This window comes from Mus caroli, unplaced genomic scaffold (genome assembly GCF_978045245.1).
Source record: "Mus caroli unplaced genomic scaffold, Mus_caroli_1 scaffold_19, whole genome shotgun sequence".
NCBI lineage: Eukaryota > Metazoa > Chordata > Mammalia > Rodentia > Muridae > Mus > Mus caroli.
The window spans coordinates 40016381-40037135 of record NW_028227274.1 but is presented as its reverse complement, the minus strand read 5'-3'; the positions used below and the strand labels follow the sequence as shown (position 1 = coordinate 40037135).

The 20755-nt window shown below is 43.2% G+C and overlaps 1 protein-coding gene across 7 annotated transcripts in view; it reads left to right on the top strand.

The window, feature by feature from the left end:
• The window catches only part of Ppp2r2b (protein phosphatase 2 regulatory subunit Bbeta), a 406697-nt gene extending 393950 nt beyond the window's left edge, over positions 1 to 12747 (top strand). For 2 of the 7 annotated variants that reach the window (XM_029471972.2, XM_021150242.3), the window contains 2 exons: positions 9183 to 9274; positions 11957 to 12746. In XM_029471972.2, coding sequence (XP_029327832.1) covers positions 9183 to 9274; positions 11957 to 12236 — 372 coding nt within the window. In that variant the 3' untranslated portion in view covers positions 12237 to 12746. Of the gene's footprint in view, positions 1 to 9182; positions 9275 to 11956 lie in introns of all 7 variants that reach the window. The other 5 variants (XM_021150236.2, XM_021150235.3, XM_029471971.2 and 2 more) reach the window with 4 other exon arrangements.
• Positions 12748 to 20755: the final 8008 nt, after the last annotated feature.

Here is a 20755-nt window from a genome sequence, read left to right as displayed (position 1 = left end):
TGTGAACTAATCCAGGCAACCACATTATTGAGAATTCATGGGCATATATTCTTTGTCATGTCTAGGGGACATTATGTAGTATTGAGGCATCCTGGGCCTCTGACTCTTACAATCTTCCCACCCTCTCTTTGTGATTTTTTTCTGAGCCTTAGGTATAGGGGTTGGGTTGCAGATGTATCAGTTGGGAGTGAGCACCCCAAGGTCATTTATTCTCTGTGTTGTGGCCAGTTATAGGTCTCTGTAATTGTCTCTATCTGTTACGAGAGGAAGCTTCCTTGATAAGAGTTAAGAACTATGCTTTACAAGAGACAGCTATATTTGGGTCCTTTCAGCAAAATCTTGCTAGTGTATGCAATGGTGTCAGCGTTTAGAAGCTGATTATGGGATGGATCCCTGGATACGGCAGTCTCTAGATGGTCCATCCTTTCATCACAGCTCGAAACTTTGTCTCTGTAACTCCTTCCATGGGTGTTTTGTTCCCAATTCTAAGAAGGGGCACAGTGTCCACACTTTGGTCTTCATTCTTCTTGAGTTTCATGCGTTTAGCAAATTATATCTTATATCTTGGGTATCCTAAGTTTTGGGCTAATATCCACTTATCAGTGAATACATATTGTGTGAGTTCCTTTGTGATTGTGTTACCTCACTCAAGATGATGCCCTCCAGGTCCATCCATTTGGCTAGGAATTTCATAAATTCATTCTTTTTAATAACTGAGTAGTACTCCATTGTGTAAATGTACCATAATTTCTGTATCCATTCCTCTGTTGAGGGACATCTGGGTTCTTTCCAGCTTCTGGCTATTATAAATAGGGCTGCTATGAACATAGTGGAGCATGTGTCCTTCTTACCGGTTGGGAAATCTTCTGGATATATGCTCAGGAGAGGTATTGCTGGATCCTCCGGTAGTACTATGTCCAATTTTCTGAGGAACCGCCAGACTGATTTCCAGAGTGGTTGTACAAGCTTGCAATCCCACCAACAATGGAGGAGTGTTCCTCTTTCTCCACATCCTCGCCAGCATCTGCTGTCACCTGAATTTTTGATCTTAGCCATTCTGACTGGTGTGAGGTGGAATCTCAGGGTTGTTTTGATTTGCATTTCCCTGATGATTAAGGACTATGCCGGGGCCTAGCAAACACAGGAGTGGATGCTCACAGTCAGCTATTGGATGTATCACAGGGCTCCCAATGGAGAAGCTAGAGAAAGTACCCAAGGAGCTAAAGGGATCTGCAACCCTATAGTTGGAACAACATGATGAACTAACCAGTACCCCGGAGCTCTTGTCTCTAGCTGCATATGTATCGAAAGATGGCCTAGTCGGCCATCACTGGAAAGAGAGGCCCATTGGACTTGCAAACTTTATATGCCCCAATATAGGGGAATGCCAGGGCCAAAAGAATGGGAATGGGTGGGTAGGGAAGTGGGGGGCGCTATGGGGGACTTTTGGGATAGCATTGGAAATGTAATTGAGGAAAATATGTAATAAAAAATATTAAAAATTTAAAAAAAAGAAAAAAAGAACTATGCTTTAAATATAAGGATAAATATTTAGAATATACTTAGGAATCATATTGGTTTAAGAAAATGGCAGTGGTGGGTTTTCTTCTCAAGTCTATGACTTCTCCAGACATGAGTTGTTATGTTTATAGTAGAAGGCCCTCCAACTGAGCAGGCCTTAAGTATAATTATAATTAATCTGTTACTTACCGCTAAGATAAAAGTGCCACTGTTGACCCCATTGTACATATCTTTCTGGCCCAGTCATTGTGATGATTAATAGCTTTTTCAGCTGGGTAGGACTATCAATTATTCCTCTCCCTCAGCACTTTGTGCAGCACTCTCAATAAGAGCTCGTCCTAAGGAAGGAAGCTTCCAGATCAACTCTAGTTCAGTTCCCCCAAATCCTGTTTCTAAAGCCTATAGTATCTCCAGCAATCGGGTCTTATCTTCAAGTTCTGGGAGACAATAAAGGGCAACGCAATAGCCCATGTTAGAGCAGGGGAGAGGCCTCTTATATTCCTCTGGTATAACTAGGTCATGGAGTAGATATACTTTTAGCTGTTTTAGCTCTGATTGCCAGAGTAGCTGTACCAATTTGCAATGCCACCAATAGGGAAGGGGGATTTACTTCTTTCTCATGTTCTCACCAACATTTGCTGCTGTCTTAGGTAGGGTTTCATTGCTGTGAAGAGACACCATGACCATGGCAACTCTTGTAAAGACAACATTTAATTGGGGCAGGCTTACAGATTCAGAGGTTCAGTCCATTATCAAGGCAGGAGCATGGCAATATCCAAACAGGCATGGTGAAGGAGGAGCTGAGAGTTCTACATCTCCATCTAAAGGTCGCTAGAAGAAGACTGGCTTCCAGGCAGCTAGGTCTTAAAGTTCATGTCCACAGTGACATGCTTCCTCCAACAAGGCCACATCCACTCCAACAAGGCCACACCTCCCAATAGTGCCACTCCCTGGGCCAAGCAGATATAAACCATCACTGTTGCCATTTTGTTTTCTTATCTCAGCCATTCTGATTGGAGTAAGATGAAATTTCAGAACATATTGAGGGGAGGTTTCCCATTGTTGACTACATGGCTCTTGAAATGGAACCATCACCCCACTCCAGTAAGAAATAATTCATGGGTTGCTCAGTAGAATGCATAGTCTTTGGTATTTGGGTGGAATATCTATAGATCTGGTAGGTCCATTTGATGAACAATGTCATTTAATTCTGATATCTGTTTGTTTATGCAGATGATCAGTTGGGAAAAGTTGGATATCAAAATCACCTATCATTGAGTTGCTGTTAATGTGCGCCTTTAATTCCAGTAGTGCACTTTTTATGAAATGGGATACACTGAAGATTGGCACATACATGCTTAGGATTGTAATACCACAATATCACTTATTTTTTCTTTAATGAGGGACAGTCCTTCTTAATCTCCTGTGATTAACTTAATTTATTTATTGATAATAAAGCCTTCCCCTATTCCTCCAGTTCCTCCCCACCTCCCCTCCTTAGTCATCATGGAAATGCAAATACAAACCACTCTGAGATTTCATCTTACATCTATCAGAATGGCTATGATTAAACAATAATAACAACAACAAAACCAAATAAAAACAAAAGCAGTCCTTGCTGGCATTTAGGATAAAGCATCAGCCTACAAACGAGAAAGATTTTTACCAAATACACATCTGATAGAGCTAATATTCAAAAAAGAACTCTCAAAACGTGCTATCAAGGGAGAGCCTAATTAAAAACAATGGGATACAGATCTTATCAGGAAATTTTCAAAAGAAGAAATGCAAATGGCTAAGAAACACTTAAAAGAAATGTTAAGCATCCTTAGCCATCAGGGAAATGCAAATCTGAACCACTTTGAGATTTCATCTTACACCTATCAGAATGGCTGAGATTTAAATAAATAAATAAATAAATAAATAAATAAATCCGTCTACACTGGCAAGTCGAGTCAGGGAAACACTCCTGCATTGTTGGTAGGGCTGAGATATTGTACAAGCACCACTGAAATCAACATGGAGGTTCTTCAGGAAGATCAAAATCAATGACTTCAAGGTCCAGCTACACCACTCTTCTGCATACACCTAAAGGATGCTTCAACATACCACAGAGACCCTTGCTCAACCAGGTTCACTGTTGCTTTTTTCACAATAGCCAGAAATCGGAAGCAACTTAGGTATAAAGAAAATGTAGCACATATACACTAAATTGAAAGAAATTCTATGGCTTTCCTCCATGTCCATTGTCACATGACTCCCTGGAGTTCCTCATTGTCCATGTGACTTGCCCCTTTTCATTTCTGATTTTGTTGATTTGGATATTTTCTCTCTTCCCATTAGTTAACTTGGCTAAGGATTTGTTGTTCTTATTAATATTATCAAAGGACCAACTTTTGTTTTATTGTTTCCATTTTATTAATTTCTGCCCAGAGTTTATTTCTTGCCATCTATTCCTTTTAGGTATGATTTCTAGAGCTTTCAGGTAGGCTGTTGATATGGGATCTCTCCAATATTTTTACGTAGGCTCTTTGTGCCATGAACTTGTCTTCATTGTGCCTCTTAAGTTTGGTTATATTGTGTTTTCATTTTTATTCAATTTATAAAAGGTTTTAATTTCTTTCTTAGTTGTTTTGACCTCTTTTTCATTCGGTGGAGTGAGCTGTTCCATTTCCATAAATTTGTAAGCTTTCTGTTGTTGTTGCTATCCAGCTTTAATCCATGGTGGTCAGACAGGATACAGGGTGTTGCTTCAATTTTTTTTTTAATCTGTTGAGACTTGCTTTGTGTCCAAGTATGTGGTCAGTTTGAGAGAAAGTTCCATGAAGTGCTGGAAAGAAAGTATATCCTTTTGTGTTCAGGTGAAATGTTCTGTCAATATGTGTTAAGTCTGTTTGGTTTATGATGTAAATTAGCCCCAACGTTTCTCTGTTGGTATCTCGGCAAGAGTGAAGAGAGATCACCCAGTATCAGTGTGCGAAGGCCAATATGTGATTTAAGCTGTTACTTGCTTCTGTTATGAACCTGGGTGCTAGTGTTTGGGACATATAGAATGTTAAGAACTGCAGTGTCCTCGTGGTGAATTTTTTCCTCTGAGGATATAGTGTCTTTCCCAATCTCATCTGATCAGTTTTGGTTTGGAATCTATTTTATCAGATATTAAAGCGGCTACACCAACTGGCTTTGAATATCTTTGTCAATCCTTTTACCCTGAGGTGATTCTAACCCAGGGCGATCCTTGACCTTAAGCTATGTTTGTTTCTTGGATGCAGGAGAAGGATGGGTCCTATTAGATTACCTCACCCTCCTCTTCTCCAAATCCAACCCCCAGTCTCATCCCCAGATCTGTCACAAATTATCTAGCCTTCCTCTCAGTCCCCCTGCTCCCAGAGCCTCACACACACACACACACTCCACCCCTTTGTCCCAGCTCATTAACTCCAGTGAAATTCCCTGGGAACCCCCAGGCCACCTCCTAGGGAAACAGGTAGGCTGACTGCAGATCTTCGCATCTCTTTTCTCCTCCAGATCTAATGCCCTAGTCTTGTACTGTTCGTGCGTTCTGTTTGTTAGTGTCTTTTTATTGGGAAATAGGAACCATTGATGTTGAATGCTATCAATGAGCACTGTACATTGGTCACTGTTCCCCCCCCCCCTCTTTTAATTTGGTAACCTGAGATTATTTATTTCTTGTGTTTCCTTTTGTGTAGTTAACTACTTCTGGTTAACCTAAAGTTTTCCTTCTAGCACCTTCTATAGAGCTGAATGTGTACTATGTAATATGATAGATACTACTTAAATTTAGTTTTATTGTGGAATGTCTTTCTCCATCTGTGGTGACTGAAAGTAGTAGTCTGGGCTGGCATCCGTGGTCTCTTAGAGTCTGTGGAACATCTATCCAGGTCCTTCTAGCTTTTAGAGTCTCTGTTAATAAGTCAAGTGTAATTCTAATAGGTCTGCCTTTGTATGTTACTTGGTCATTTTCCCTTGCAACTTTTAATATTTTTCTTTGTTCTATGAGTTTAGTATTTTAATTATTATGTGCCAAAGAGAATTTCTTTTCTGGTCCAGTCTACTTAGTGTTCTGTATATTTCTTTTTTTCTTTTTTTTCTTTTTTTTTTTTTTCAAGACAGAGTTTCTCTATGTATCCCTGGCTGTCCTGGAACTCACTCTGTAGACCAGGCTGGCCTCGAACTCAGAAATCCACCTGCCTCTGCCTCCCAAGTGCTAGTATTAAAGACATGGGCCACCAGTGCCTGGCTCTGTATATTTCTTGTACCTTGATAGACACCTCCTTCTTTTGGTTGGGGATATTTTCTTCTATGGTTTTTTTGAAAATATTTTCTGGGCCATTGACCAGCTGTCTTCTCTTTCCTTTATTCCTATTGTTCATAGATTTGTCTTTCCTTGGTGTCCCAGATTCCCTAGATGTTTTGTGCCTGGGGTTCTCTAGATTTAACATTGTCTTTGACTGGACTACCCATTTGTTCTGTCTTGTCTTTGATGCTTGGGGTTCCCTCTTCTAGCTCTTGTAGTGTGTTGATGAGGCTTGCCTCTGAAATTCCTGTTTGAGTTCCTACGTTTTTCCATGTCCATATTCCCCTCAGTTTGGGTTTCCTATGATTGTTTCTACTTTCAGGTCTTGGGTTGTTTATGCATTTTCTCCCACTGTTTGTTTGTGCCTTCATAGATTTCTTCAAGGGGCTCTCATTTCCTCTCTAAGGACCCCTACCATGTTCACAGACTGTTTTATCTTGTGCTTCAGCAGCCTTTCTCGGGGACTCTTATAAAAGAGTTGCAATGTGTCATGGAGATATATTGTTCTGAGTGTTGTGTTTTCACCCCAACATCTGGGTTTGGAATGATTATAATTCTAGGTCCTGATATCTAGTCCTGTCTTTTATGGGTTTTGTTCCTTGATTTATGTTGCTCCTTCTGGTTCTTAGGAGAGTGGTGGCCGTGTGTTGCCTGGTATGGAATGTTTCTGGGATCCTGCCCAATGTGGTCACTGTGGTTCTGGGTACAATGAGTTCCTATGTATTGGGAGCTGGCGTTTAGGAATAGGAATGGACTAGAAGCAGGGTTGAGAGGGTCCACGGGAGGGAGGAAAGCAAGGTGATTCATCAGTATCTGAACAGTCACCTGGGAATTGGGGCAGAGAGTAAATCCATATCACAGTAGTTATTCTGCTACAGAGCTGATATGAGACTAGGGAATTGGATTTAGAAGAGAGAGAATACCCTACCTGTTTGCCTAGCCTGTGGGTTCCCAGGGAATTTTACAGGAGTTAATGAGCAGACACAGTGTGGGAGGGGAGGCTATGGGAGGAGGTCTGCTTGATCCTCTGGAGATGGTGGCTGAGAGGAGGGGGAGTGTTCAGCAGATGACTTGCTACAGAGCTGAGGATAAAACTAGGGGTTTGGATTTGGAGGAGGGATCTACAGTTAGCCTACCTGCTTTTCCGCCTGATTAATTTTAATATGAAGGCATAAAATTAGGATAGCAATACCTGCTTGCTTCTTCTTTGTTTGTAATACGTTTCTCCACCCATTTAGACCTGTGCCCATCTTTAATGCTGAATTTCTTATAGACAGAAAGATTGACTTTTGTTTCCTAGTCCATTTATCTAGCATGTGTCTTTTAATTAAAATATTAAGGCTATTAATATTTAAAGTTATTATTGAAAGGTATATGTTGATTATAGTTATTTTAGGTTTGTTTGGGTTTGGGGTGTGTGTGTGTGGTGTTGTTTTGCTGTTTGTGTTCTTAATGTTCACATTTCATTAATTACAACTGTGTTTTCTTTCTTGAGTCTCTTGGCTTTTCTTTGTTCCAGTTTTCTTCCTAGGGCTGATTTAGTTGGCATGAATTCTTTTAGACTATTTGTACCATGGGAAGTTTTCCTTTCTCTTTCAACTATTACTGATAGATAGTTTGGCTGGATTTGTAGTCTAGCTTAGCATCCATGTTCTTTTTTAATTTGGAGTGCATTGCTCCAGGCACTTCTAGCTTTCAAAGTTTCCATCAGCTATTTTTCTGATAGATTTTCTTTTATATGTGCTTTGTGGTTTGTTTTGTCCTCATGCAACTTTTATTACTCTTTCTTTATTCTATATACATAGTGTTTTGTTGATGATACGCTATGGGGAGTTTCTCTTCTGGTCTGTCTGTTCTGTGTTTCTTGTATCAGTATGGCTGTGTCTTTCCTTAGGGAAGATTCTTTTCAATAATTGAAGATCTGGTCTATGCCATTGACCTAGAATTCTTCACCCTCATCAATACCTAGAGTTGGAAGATTTGGTCTTTTCATGCCGCCACACAGTTCCTGCACAGCCCTTTCCTGTGTAATCTTAATTTTTATATTCTTTGCTTGTGTGGTCTAATTCCTCTAATATTTGAGACCTGATGCTTTGTCATCTCTTTATAAGGCTTCCCCCTGAGTTTTCTAATTGAGAAACTGGATTTTTCAACTCCATCTTCATTCTCAATGTTTCTGGGTTTGGGGGTTTGTTGTTGTTGTTGTTGTTGTCGTTTTGTTTTGTTTTTAATGGATCCGGTTTTCAAATCCATGGCTTCACCTGTGTGCTTGGAAGGGACTCCAGCAGTCCCTCCTGCCCAGCCACCTCATACTCAAAAGACCAGGAAGCCTCTTCAACTCCAGCTTCCCACTCTACTCCTCAGGGCTCTGTGTCCTATCAGCCCTGCCCCACACCTTGTCTAGAGTTTAGCTACTGCTTTTGGCCCAATGCCAGCCACTCATCAGTGAGGCAGAAACTAGTCCCCTTGACCTCGGCCATTTGCTCTTATGCATTATTGAAACACAGCAGGCTCCATTGCTCTATGATGTCATCCTTCACCTTGGTCATGCTGACTTGCCACACATGTCTGTCATAGTCCTTCCTAGACCTGTGGCCCTTCATATATGCTCTTCTTCCCTATGGTTGGAAAGCCTTCCTCCCAGATATTGTCCAGACTCATTCACTCCTCACAGGCTTTTGAGGCCATGTTACCTTCCCACACCCTGAGTCCCACTCTACAAAAAGTAATGTCCCTCATCTCTCCGTGCCTTTTCCACTTTCATACTCTGTGACATTAGCACTGTTTGAAACTTCTCATGCATTTATTCCACTCTGTGGTTGCTTTGTCGATGCTCTGCCTCAAGCCCTGGAGCAGACTTTTAATGAACAGCAGTTTGTCAAAATTCTAAATGAATGCTAGCCTCTAACACCAGCTGACCTTAATTCAATCCCCAGAGCCCACATATAAGGGAAAGAGAAAACCAATTCTACAAATAATTATCCTCTGCCCTCCATCTGTGTGTGTGCACACACACACATACATACACATATACACACATGGTCATACAGGCACACACATAATAATAATAATAATAATAATAAATAATACATAATTCTACTATTTACTGGCTCCTTCTTTATGCCACTATCTATTCAAGCAACCTTCTTCAATCCACACTGGCATAAGAGAAGCTCACTGACCCAGGCTCTCTTCCTAAAGACAGGGAGGGCTGAATCCAGTACAGGGCCACCCGATGCAATGCAAGGGAACACAGAGGGGATGAAGAATACGTCACCAAGTTGGTATTCACAGGAATCCCTGCCTTGTATGATGCTGACATGTTCTTGGTGTTTCCTCCTAGGTTCATGACTACCTCCGCAGCAAGTTGTGCTCCCTCTATGAAAATGACTGCATTTTTGATAAATTTGAGTGTGTGTGGAATGGGTCAGACAGGTAAGAAACACTCAGGGGCTGAGAGCCTTTCCCTTGAGGGAACTCTGGACAATTTATCAAAAATGGGGTACATCCAAATGTAGATTAATGTTGAGCAGCGAGAACCAGCCAGAACTCATTATGTGGTCACTGACTGGAGACTGTGGTCAAGTCTACAAAGAGAAGGCATCTGTGAGGTCCCAAGTTCATTTTAGAGCTGGCACAGGTGACAGTTCAAATGTCAACAAGAAAATGCTGTCTTTGACATACAAGGCACCCAAAGGCACTCAAAAGCTAGGGCCACATGCCTTCTAAAGACCACTGATAATGATAACTCTCCTGCATAGTTCTGATTTCTGCCAGGTGGCTTTCTAGGCCCATCCTCTTGAAGCTGTTAGAGCAGACCTGACCGAAAGCACTCGTGCTTCATTAGCAGAATTCTAGCCGGCCTCATTTATCACATTCCTTCAGGGTGATTTATTAGTGTTTTAAGGCCTTTGATTTCTACAATAATTCATATTACCTCCCAATAGTTCATGTTTAGTTTGACCAGTACAGATGATTCTTTGACTATCTGTAAACTAGATGGAGGCTGCTGGGGCTCCGTTTGCTCCTTAATGAAGGTGGCCCCAGAAAGAGCGTTCAATAGCATGGAACTTTTTCACAGCCGGCCATTCTCAGATACCCAACTTTGAGTCAGTGCCATGGTCTCTGACTCTCTTGCCCTTCTTCCCAAACCACCAATCCATCTTCTACTTAGCTGAACTAGACTAGATGTTGCAAACATGTAGCAAAAGACCCAGGTTATATTATCCAGTTTATACCGGTTAAGGGAGCAAGGCAACTAACCCACACAGAACCAGAGTCCCAGAGTCACAAGAAAAGAAGCAAGTCTGTTACTTTACCAGTCAGCCATTGTTAGTTGATACTATTGACACAACTGTTACTTTCCAGCTCACCCTTCATTAACCTAGATTCAAAACCAATGACTACTAGGAACCTAAGCACAAGGGCATTTCTCCCATACATCTTCTAATGGCAGCCACCAGCCCAGTAGGGTTATCTCCATTGTTTCCATTCCACAGTTGAGGAATCTAGGAATCAGTGTAACTGGGGATTAGTGCGATGTCCTCGCCTCATAAATTTGTAAGCAGCAATTACAAAAGTAACAAAATTTTGACTTTGAGTCCTGAGATCAGTTCTTCCAGAACATAACTGGGAATTTTGTTCAGGATTCAGATAAAGTTAAGATATTTAAGGATAAAACTTTTTTTTTTTTTTTTGGACTTGCTTAAAAGTGAGTCAGATCTTGCTGGAGAAGTACTGTCAATGTCTGGGAAGCTACAAAGCCAGGTGGTTGGATTACACCTCACAGCCCTGCATATGTGCATTCTGAGCCTCTCACGGACTCTCACTGTCAGTGTGCCCAACTCCATCTCCTCTGAAACTCCCTTGCATGAGCCACTGAAAGCTTAACTGTGGTTGTGGAGGTAAAGTCCCCTCTATCCCCATGGCAGTTCACTGGAGCACCCAGGTACCCCTTTATCCAATAGCACCCCATTATTGAGCCAGTGAAACAAAATCCAACCTTAATCTGCATAGTTGACAAACTTCCCAAAGCAACCCAGCCTTATCAGTTTCTTTCTTCCACCTACAAACAGATGATACCAGGCACTAATCTACATTAGTGTCTTTGATGTACCACCATGAGATGGCACACCTAGGGCACAGGCAGTATCCTGTATCTCCCCAATACCTGCCACCCATCTTAAAATGTCAGCTTTGAAGATTCAGTGCCCTGCTGCTGGAAAGCCTTCAGCATCTCCTGTTCTTCTACTCAATCACAGATATCTCTGCAAATGGTTAAGTTGTAAAAACACGGAAGCATCCTCTATGTGTAATACCTTAATCAAAGTTTAGTTAGGAAGGAGAAATCTGTTTCCTGTCTCTCCTGGCAATGCCATGGTGTTCATTTTGTGGACAAGTTTTTATGAAGCAGCAGAATATAGAGTTGGCTCCTAAAAGGAGAGAGGCTGCCCTGTGGTGGTCGTGCCTCAGCACTTGACAACTCAGGCAGATGAGCTAAGTTACAGTCCCAGAGCTCAGACAGCTAAGAAATCCCATTAAAATTGTGGGTTGTGGGTGAACACTGAGAAATGGTTTGCTGAGCCTTTGGGGGTGGGGGGAATGTTTGTTTGTTTGTTTTTCAAGACAGGGTTTCTCTGTGTAGCCCTGGCTGTCCTGGAACTCACTCTGTAGCCCAGGCTGGCCTCGAACTCAGAAATCCGCCTGCCTCTGCCTCCCAAGTGCTGGGATTAAAGCCATGCACCACCACTGCCCGGTAGTTTGCTGATTCTAAGTGCTCCTCTTTACACCTGCTCACTGTGATCTTGTAACACTAGTGGAAAGTAGGTAACCCCAGGATCCTAACAATTGACCAGATCAGTGACTCAAGAACAGAAGGGTATCTCTGGAGTAAAACATGAGTAATACCGATGGTTATTGCAACCCTTTGTTCCAAGCCCAGCCAAAGAACTTGGCACTTTCAATGATTCAAACAGAAGTCAGTGTTCTCAGTTTAAACCTATGTAGTCCCTGTGAGTGGCCATGATAAGCATCCTTTGCTCCTAAAAGATGCCATGAGGGTGTGTTACCTCTCCTTTCTACAATACTCAGTCTCTCCGTTTCCCCTCTCCCTTGCAGCGTCATCATGACGGGCTCCTACAATAACTTCTTCAGGATGTTCGACCGAAACACCAAGCGTGATGTGACCCTTGAGGCCTCAAGGGAAAACAGCAAACCCCGGGCTATCCTCAAACCCCGAAAAGTGTGCGTCGGGGGCAAGCGAAGAAAAGATGAGATCAGTGTTGACAGTCTGGACTTTAGCAAAAAGATCTTGCATACAGCTTGGCATCCTTCAGAAAACATTATAGCAGTGGCGGCTACGAATAACTTATATATATTCCAGGACAAGGTTAACTAGAAGGACGAGCTACTACTTAGTCTCACATACTGAATACTAGTCAAAACAAGTTTTTAAATGTTCCTTTGGGTCTTTATTTTGATGCATTGACTTTCATTTCCCTATGCATAAAACAATTGGAATAGAACTTTTAAAAGGAGTTCAATGTTCCCCAACTCCCCAATTCTAAGAGACGTCTGTCAAACTCGGTAGGCTTGGGACACTTCTGTTTAGACTTGAGAGCTGCCAACTGGCAGGAATTCTTCCATAGTCGACTTGAATTTCTGATGCGTTCTCGTTCATTGCCCAGTTCTCTCTGGTGGGTTCTGTGTTTTGTTTCTAGGTGTCTGCTGCGATAAAATGAGATTGTCTGTAGTATTTAAGGAGAAAAAGAGATAAGGGTTTTTTTTTTTTAATTAAGCATTCCATTTGTTTGAAAAAAATCAACGAAAAAAATAAACACTGTTTACTCTTAAGAGTTTCCTCTTTGTGAAAAAAAAATAATAATAATAATAAATCAGGCCTGGCCAGTATGTTTCCCACCCATCTCCTTTTACACAGTTCTATTGAAGCCAGAGACTTATTTCATGAGGCTGAGAAAAGGGTACAGAATGGGAAGGGAGGGGCCATCATGACACTATTCTGTCCTTCGGTAAGCCCCATAGAAACAGCCTAGGAATGTGATTGGCCAGAGCACCACAAACACTTTGGAGAACTTAAACAGAGTCCTTTCTCCACAGGGCTTCCCAGGGTTTACTTGGCAAGGCCAGCTGAGACCAGATCCCGCCATTGCTTGTCACTCTTGCTGTCTTTCTGTTTCCTTTTAAATGGCTCCATCTAAACCACCCCCCACCCACCCCCACCCCCGCCTACATGGTCCTTGCCTCTTTCCCTTCAACCTCTGCCAGAGGATTTGCCCATTGGCTTCTTAAGGCTGTGCCCCGGTTGCTTAGTATCAGGGGTTCTCAATAAAGCATTGAGGTGGAACAGTGTAGCTCCCCTCCCCACAAGAAAGGCTGGCCTGTTCTTTTGAGTTAACGCCTCCTGAGTAACCCCCTCCTCTCTTCCAGAAATAGCCATCCATCAGTCCTTGCTGTGTCTACAACAAAGGCCAGAATAACGCTGATTTGTATAGCCTCAGCACACATCTCTGAGCCCACTTCAAACTCAACAAACTGGAAAAACAGACTTAAGGGCTCTTTCCCTCCAAAGAGATTTGGTGAGGGGTGTGGGGCAGGAATCAGACCAGCCCTATGTTTAAGTCACATTTCCTTACAGCCAGACTTATCTTCCTCTGAGAAATAGCAGTTCTGACAGCCAGTATTCCTTTTGTACACTAATCACAACAGCTGGTTCATCCTTCTCTTGACATGAGAGTATGGGCTCACCACTTAAAGAAAGCCATTTCCAAGGGGAAGGTAGAAACGGAAGGATTTACACTGAGAGAGAGAACTTAGAAGGGGCTTAAGTGTGTCTAGAAAATGGGACCTTAGCTTCTGTCTGTTACTCTGTCTTGCTATGTCTTGTCCCATGCCACCCCATCCTCTGCTCCATTTCCTTGTGGTAGACAATAAATTACTTGAAATGGGAGATTCTAACTAAAAGAGAAATTTTCCTTCAGTTTTTGTATTTATTAAAACTCCCAACTCTCAGTTTGCTTGGGAAGAGAAAAAAAAAAGGAGAAGAAGAGGAAGAAGAAGAAGAAGAGGAAGAAGAAGAAGAAGAAGAGGAAGAAGAAGAAGAAGAAGAAGAAGAAGAAGAAGAAGAAGAAGAAGAAGAAGAAGAAGAAGAAGAATCATGTCGTCCTTATTTCTAAGCTGTTGCCTGTATACTAACAGCTTTCTAGCAAGATATAACTAGCTACTTAAGTAGCAATTTTGTAATATACATCCCGATTTCAGGAACTTTAACACAAGCCTTTGTGTATCCACATAGTGGCACATTAGATGGAGATTTGACTTCCCTGATGTTTCTCAAGTTCTCTGTAATGCAAGCTGCGCCTTGAGCATCTTTCATGGCCCCTGGAGAAACTAGGAAGTCATTTGATGAGACTTGGGAGAACCAGAAATTTCTACAGCTGTAATGGGCAAGGAGCACCCCGTCCCAAGGAGATGCTCGCCTTCTTGGCTTTTTCTCAGCTCCCTGGGACTCCCTATCTCTGACTCTGCCAAGTAGGCTTATACAAATCATATTTCTGTCCAACTGAACATCAGTCCTCCTCTATACTCTTGTTCATTTACCGTGTATCTAAGTCACCTTTAGTCAAAAGCAAGATACCCTCCTCCAAAAATCCAACATCCCTGAAATGTTGGGTCTGAAGTGCTGATGTTTCTTTCTAACAGTAATTGCACAACTGTTCATATATGAAACACACATCCACATACCTCCTCAGTTAGCCACCAAATGTGTGCTCACTAAATGCCAAGTAACTAGCACAGCAGTTCTCAACCTGTGGGCCTTGACCCCTTTGGGGGTCGAATGCCCCTCTCACAGAGGTTGCATATCAGATACCCTACATATCCAATATCTATAGGATTCATAACAGAAACAAAGTTATAGTTATAAAGAAGCAATAAAAATAATTTTATGCTTGGGGGTTACCACAACAAAAGGAATTGTATTAAGGGGTCTACAGCATTAGGAAGGTTAGGGATAATTGAGCTAGCATGACATCAATAAGTATGTCCACAGTCTGCACATATTGGAGTCATCATTGCTCCCCAAAACATACTCCTGAACAATTCTGGTGATTGTTCGGGAGCTCACAGGCTCTCTGAAGTCTGAGGACTTCAACTACAAGCTCTACATTGTCTAACAAACTCAGTACAGGGCCCTGGGAGCTGGAGGTGAGAAGGGTGCGGATTTACCAGATGCGTTAGAGCAATAGCCACCAGACTCTTCTTTGCTGCACATAAAAGGGAACCTTGAATGAACAGCATAAAGACAAGAACAGGAGAGGATATCACTAGGACAGAGACTCAGGCCACACCTGTCACCATTTGCTGGCTCTTTGCCAGATGCTGAGCAGTGAACCCTTATCACCTCCTTGAGCCCCAGGTATGCTGTACTTAGCAAACCCAGAAGACACTTGAAGCTACCTGAAAACTAGCCTGCTATGGTTTTAGCAGATGGTTTGGCTCTAAGGACCCTACACTGTGTACTGTAAATGCTATCAGACAACAACCAGAGGGCATGGGTTCACTAAGTAAAATGAGAAGCAGACTTTGCTGTGCTTCGATTTAAATCCTCCTAAGGTAACATTCAGTTCCCCGGTGTCTAAAAGCAAAGCAACTCAATAAGCGGGACCCTGATAGGCTGCCATGATGTCTCTCCCAGAGGAGGAAGAGAAATAAAAGTGACCTAAGCCAGCAACAAGGGGATAGGGTACGAGGTAAACAGCTGGTGGGCACCTGGTTCTTAACTCTTTTAAAGTCTGGTTCCTGCCTTTCCTCCTTTGATGGTTAAAAGCCCAACACACCAGTCAGAGCAGCCACGCCCCTTGAGGATGGTGAGCTTCTCGTGCCCACTTTGGTGCCTCCTCCCTCAACACGCACCATGGGCTCCCGCTTGGCAAAGAGAGAAATGACAGTCTGTCTACCTAGCCAAGGATATCCATCACCTTGAGAGAGCTTGGACTCCAACCCAAGGTAGCGGAGTGAAGCAGAGCTGTTAGAATCCTGTTAGCTACAGGAAAAGCTAATATCACCCAACACTTCTCATGGGCCAGGCTTTGTTCTAAAAATTACATATGCATTTAACCTTATGCACCCACAAAACCCTAGACATGATCTAGCAGGCATGTTCTGAGACTCTCAGCATCAGTCCAGCCTGCCTCTGGATTCATCTGATGGTCTGTAGGATAGCACACTTCCACAAGCCAATGGCAGGTGTGCTACGCACCTATTGCTCCTCGCCCACACACCTACATGACACGTTACCATGCTGAACATTATAGGCAACTGCAAGACACAGTGTTTCTGTAGCTAAGTGCATCTGAACAGGCTTATTTATACCAATATCACTACAACCAGGAACAATGCGTTACACCAGGACATAAGGATGGCAGCAGTGTCAGGACAACCCAGCAAGAGGAATCTGTCAACTCCTATAATCATATAATTATGTGAGTCACCCCTGCGCAATACACTACTGTGTGGTGAGTATTACTGTAAAGGAAACAAACAACAACATTTACACAATGAATGACAAAACCAGGTGGAAGTTCTCATCCCCATCTCCCGCTACATACAAAGAAAAGTACTGATTAGAAAGCCAGTCCTCACCATGAGCCTAAGTTCACAATATTTCTTAAGCTCCACACCCAAGTATTTAAACATAACAGATGGAAAGAATTAAAGCAGTGTTTACTGAACTGTCACCATGTGACTATGAAAATCACCACAATGCCTCATGGATAGAAACACATTCCCATGATAGATTGAAAGGCTTGCAGACAACCCAGAGTATTATCTGGGTTTGGCCTTCTCTAGATCCTGCACTTCTTCCTCCACAGTGATGGGCAATGCATAGAGCCTTGGCTTATTCTTTCTCTCAATAAGGAGACTCAGGAACAGGCCTCTCTGTAAGCAAAGACAGGTGCCTAGCCAGGAATAAGGGCAAAGTCCAGATACCCACATAGGTCTCCAACTTCCAACTCTGATTTCAATGCTGATTAATCCCCACCCCCCACTCAGATCTGCCACACTGGATAAAGCATCGGGGCAGACCCAACCTGACCTCTCACTTCTGCCTTCTCCTGTCTTCTGAGACTAAAGACAATGATTGTTGTTGGGCCAGAACATCCACTGCTAGGCCACTGTCCCCTGAAAGTCACCCTTGCTGCTCTCAGGTAGGCAAAGCTCACCAAAGTTCCCCTTGACCACCATCTGAGGCACCTTTAGCTGTTACCATCCATCTGGGTGGGTGTATAGGCTACCTCTCCAAAAGTGTACTTGGGAGGAAACCCAGAGGCCCCCCAGGACCATCCTGCAGTGTGTCCTTGCCCTAGTTGTGTCATGATTTGCCTTTCCAGACAGAATGATACCTCTGTGAGTGTCAAAGATCCCAGAAAGTGGAGTTGAGCGATGTCTGTCTCAAGGGCAAAAGTTAGCATGACCTTTTGTTACTCTGAGTGATTATCATTCACTAAATGCTTAGTAATTGATCAAGCAGTGCCTGACAAGCCTATGCCAGGCTGGTCTGCAAAGCGATGGTGATAGCTGCTATCATCACATACCCTGTCCCACACGGGGAAGGGCAACCTCACAGGCAACAGCAGCTCCTGGAGGTCTTGGATAAGCACCTCCAGAGCCACGTCCACCAGCCCCTCTGCCTGTCTCCTGAGAAGAAAACTGATCTCTACTAGTGAAAAGCTGAACAACCCTGGTAAAATAACATCGCTGTGCCTCTGAGGACTTACTAATAAACTAATAGCTGGTAAACTCAGTGTGAACAATGAAAGATCTGATACACTCCAAGCTCTCAGAAGGTTGCCTGGCCCAATTGTTTTGTACTGTTATGGCTCTGTCAGAGCTCTATAAGATGCAACAACACGTGCCACACTGGGCAGGCATCAAGACCACATAAAACCATGTCATCCAGACAGAAGAGCCACAGAGGAGGCAAGTCCTCCAGTGACACTGGGAAGACAGGTGGGAATGAATTTTCCAGATGAAGAGAAAAGAATATTCCAGGCCTCGAGGTGGGACGTGCAGGAAAAACAGCACGTGGGTATTTAAGGAACTTACCATGCTATAGGGCAGCTGAGTATGAAAGGCAGAAGACAGTACTGAGAGTCGAGGGACATGATTAGAAAGCAGTACTTGGCTTTAATGAGAGTCACCCATGGGGCCTATCAAAAGCAAGGTTAGGAGTAACTCACCTGAAGAACTAGGGTTTCCATCCTATCTTAGCAAGTATTTACTATCCAGTCCTAGCAGATACATGGATGACCACAGCTGGGTGTCACCTCCTCAGTCAGGCCTTTTCCTATCTCCCTACATTTCATAGGAATGAAACACTGCTTAGTCCACTCTTTATCTTCACAGCAGTGTTTGGCACACACTAGATGCTCAATAACTGTTTGTTGAATGAACAAGCATGCACAGGAGTAATGACATCAGTGCCAGCCCGTGCCCTCAGAAGACTGCATGATGAACAGAGACTACTGAGTGAGGAGAACTCCACATACGGAGACCCAAACAACACTAAAGAATTGCTGAGAAGAGTTGGGGGATTAACAAGGAAATTTGAGAGCCAGTGAGCCAGGATGCATTAAGAGCAAGCGAGCAAGCTCAGAATAGTGTCAGTTAACAGAACACATGTGCTCCTGGCTGATGCATTACCCTCCCTGCAGCTGTTAGCCTTCTGGGACCTCGCAAAGCATGCAGAAAGGTTGACAGCTTACAATCAATACCGTGTGCACTGATGCAGGAAGGAACATTAGCACATCCAAGATATCCCTCCACCCATCATGGCTGCAGTACTAAATATTTCCCATAACAAGGCTAAGGAGACAGACAAGAGTGATTACTCTCAAGCCTCCCATGAGGAAGGAAGAGGGGAGACAACCCTTCCCTGGGACATCATGCATAGGGGAAAGCAAGCTAGTTGCCTGAAGAAATCTCTTGGGGCTGAGCGTGCACCTCACAGAGCAAGGCAGGGTTGGGGAAAGACTGGAATGTTCCCATGTGGCCATGGTGCCGAGTGGGCTTTCTGAGTGCACGGAAGATAGGAAATTAGAGGGGAGGTCTGTGATAGGTTGATGAGGATAGCAAAGAGTAATGCTGATTTTATTCTAAACACCCCAAAATCACACCAATACAAAGATTTAAAAATTTAAAAAAGAAAAAGAAAAACTGAATTGCCCCCATATAGCTTTCTTCCTTCTGATTCTCTGCTTACGGCACAGTTGGAAGTCATATCCCATCTAAGCCGTTGGTTTCCAATCCCAAACACAAGTTGCTTGTGAACTGTCAGAGAGTAACAAATGATAACAACTCCATGCTGGACATAATCTACTTCTCGATGAAGTAAAATGAATTCTGTTGCATCCCAGCCACCACACAGATCTGCTAATGAGCGCACTGAAGGGCACACCGCTTGCGCAGCATGCGAAAGTCCTGGGTTCAGTCCCAATCATGCACACACGCGTGCGTGCACACACACACTCACACACTCACATGCACGTGAGACAATAACCCAAAGAGGGTATGATGATTAGCCTAAGGATGTGAGATAAAGCAATCAATTGCCTAGTGTGCACTGGTTCGGTCCCCAGTGCTGAGAGAAAGCATGGCATGCACCAGTGTCTCCGCCATGTCTCGGACTCTCACCGGAGCCCAGGGTTGTACACTCTTTTCGGTGGAACCCTTAAAGAATCACAGCTCCCCTTCCCATTCCCTCATTTCCCAGCTGGCAAGATAGAAGGTACGATCCCACTTTCCCTGGTCTTTTTAAACAGGCAAGGGCTCGTTACTTCATATGTGCTAGCAGTTGGTGACAAAATGGCCTGGAATGCCAAAATGAGCGCATTCATTGGCAACTGGACAGATGTCCCAGAAATTGCCTGTCCACCACAGAAGAAGAAAGCGCACTTCCAAAAAACACTGACTTTCCTAAGTACAGAAAGAATGCCCCCACTGCAGGGGTGGAACTCAATCAGGGCTTCACTCCTGCCAGCACCGGGAGGGTTAAATCACTCCATTACTCTCATGTGTCCCAGGAGAGACTCTGGGGACCCTCCAGCGTGAACAGTGATTACAGCTTTCCCTCATTCTCCTGCGTGAAACAAATTCTTCTCGCCACAGCACTACACACATGTATGCACACACACACACACTACATGCACAAATGGTCTCAGCACCACATTAACGGACCCTTGGAGGATGCTCTCAGAATTCATTACCTGTCCCATAGCAATGGAGGATGCTTCCCAATAGCTTAAGGACAGAGCCTGAAAAAAGAAGAAGAAGAAGAAGAAGAAGAGGCCATAAACCTTTTATTATCTTTTACTTTGGGACTGAGGCTCCATTTACAAATTAAATCTCCACTGGGTTGGTTGATAGTAAGATTATATGACTCTACATAAGATTGTTATGGCCATCTTTTTATGGGCTCTGTATGACATAACTGCTAAGGCGAGGGACGATAATTGCAGATTACTGGTTTTGGAGACATTTCAACATAGTCAGACAGTTTCATGACCAAAAAGATAGTGCCAATTTCCCACAGCTACATAAAGACTTATTCCAAGGTGTGGGGGGGGGGGGGATAAAACACCACATCTTCCAAACTCTGAGGATCCATTTTACTGCATCATTATAGCTGTCAGATTTTACGTTCCCGTACTCACAAATCAATGGATCTACTGGAGCCCAGGCTGAAGTCCTTGCTGTTAGCTGGCACAGATGGGCACCCTGTATTTATTTACTGCAAATATCATTAACTACAAGATTTAATATTATAAACTGTTTTGTCTTCTTAAAATTTTCTGCTCCAATTACACCATAGTTTATGTGCCTCAGTGTAAACTGTAGAGA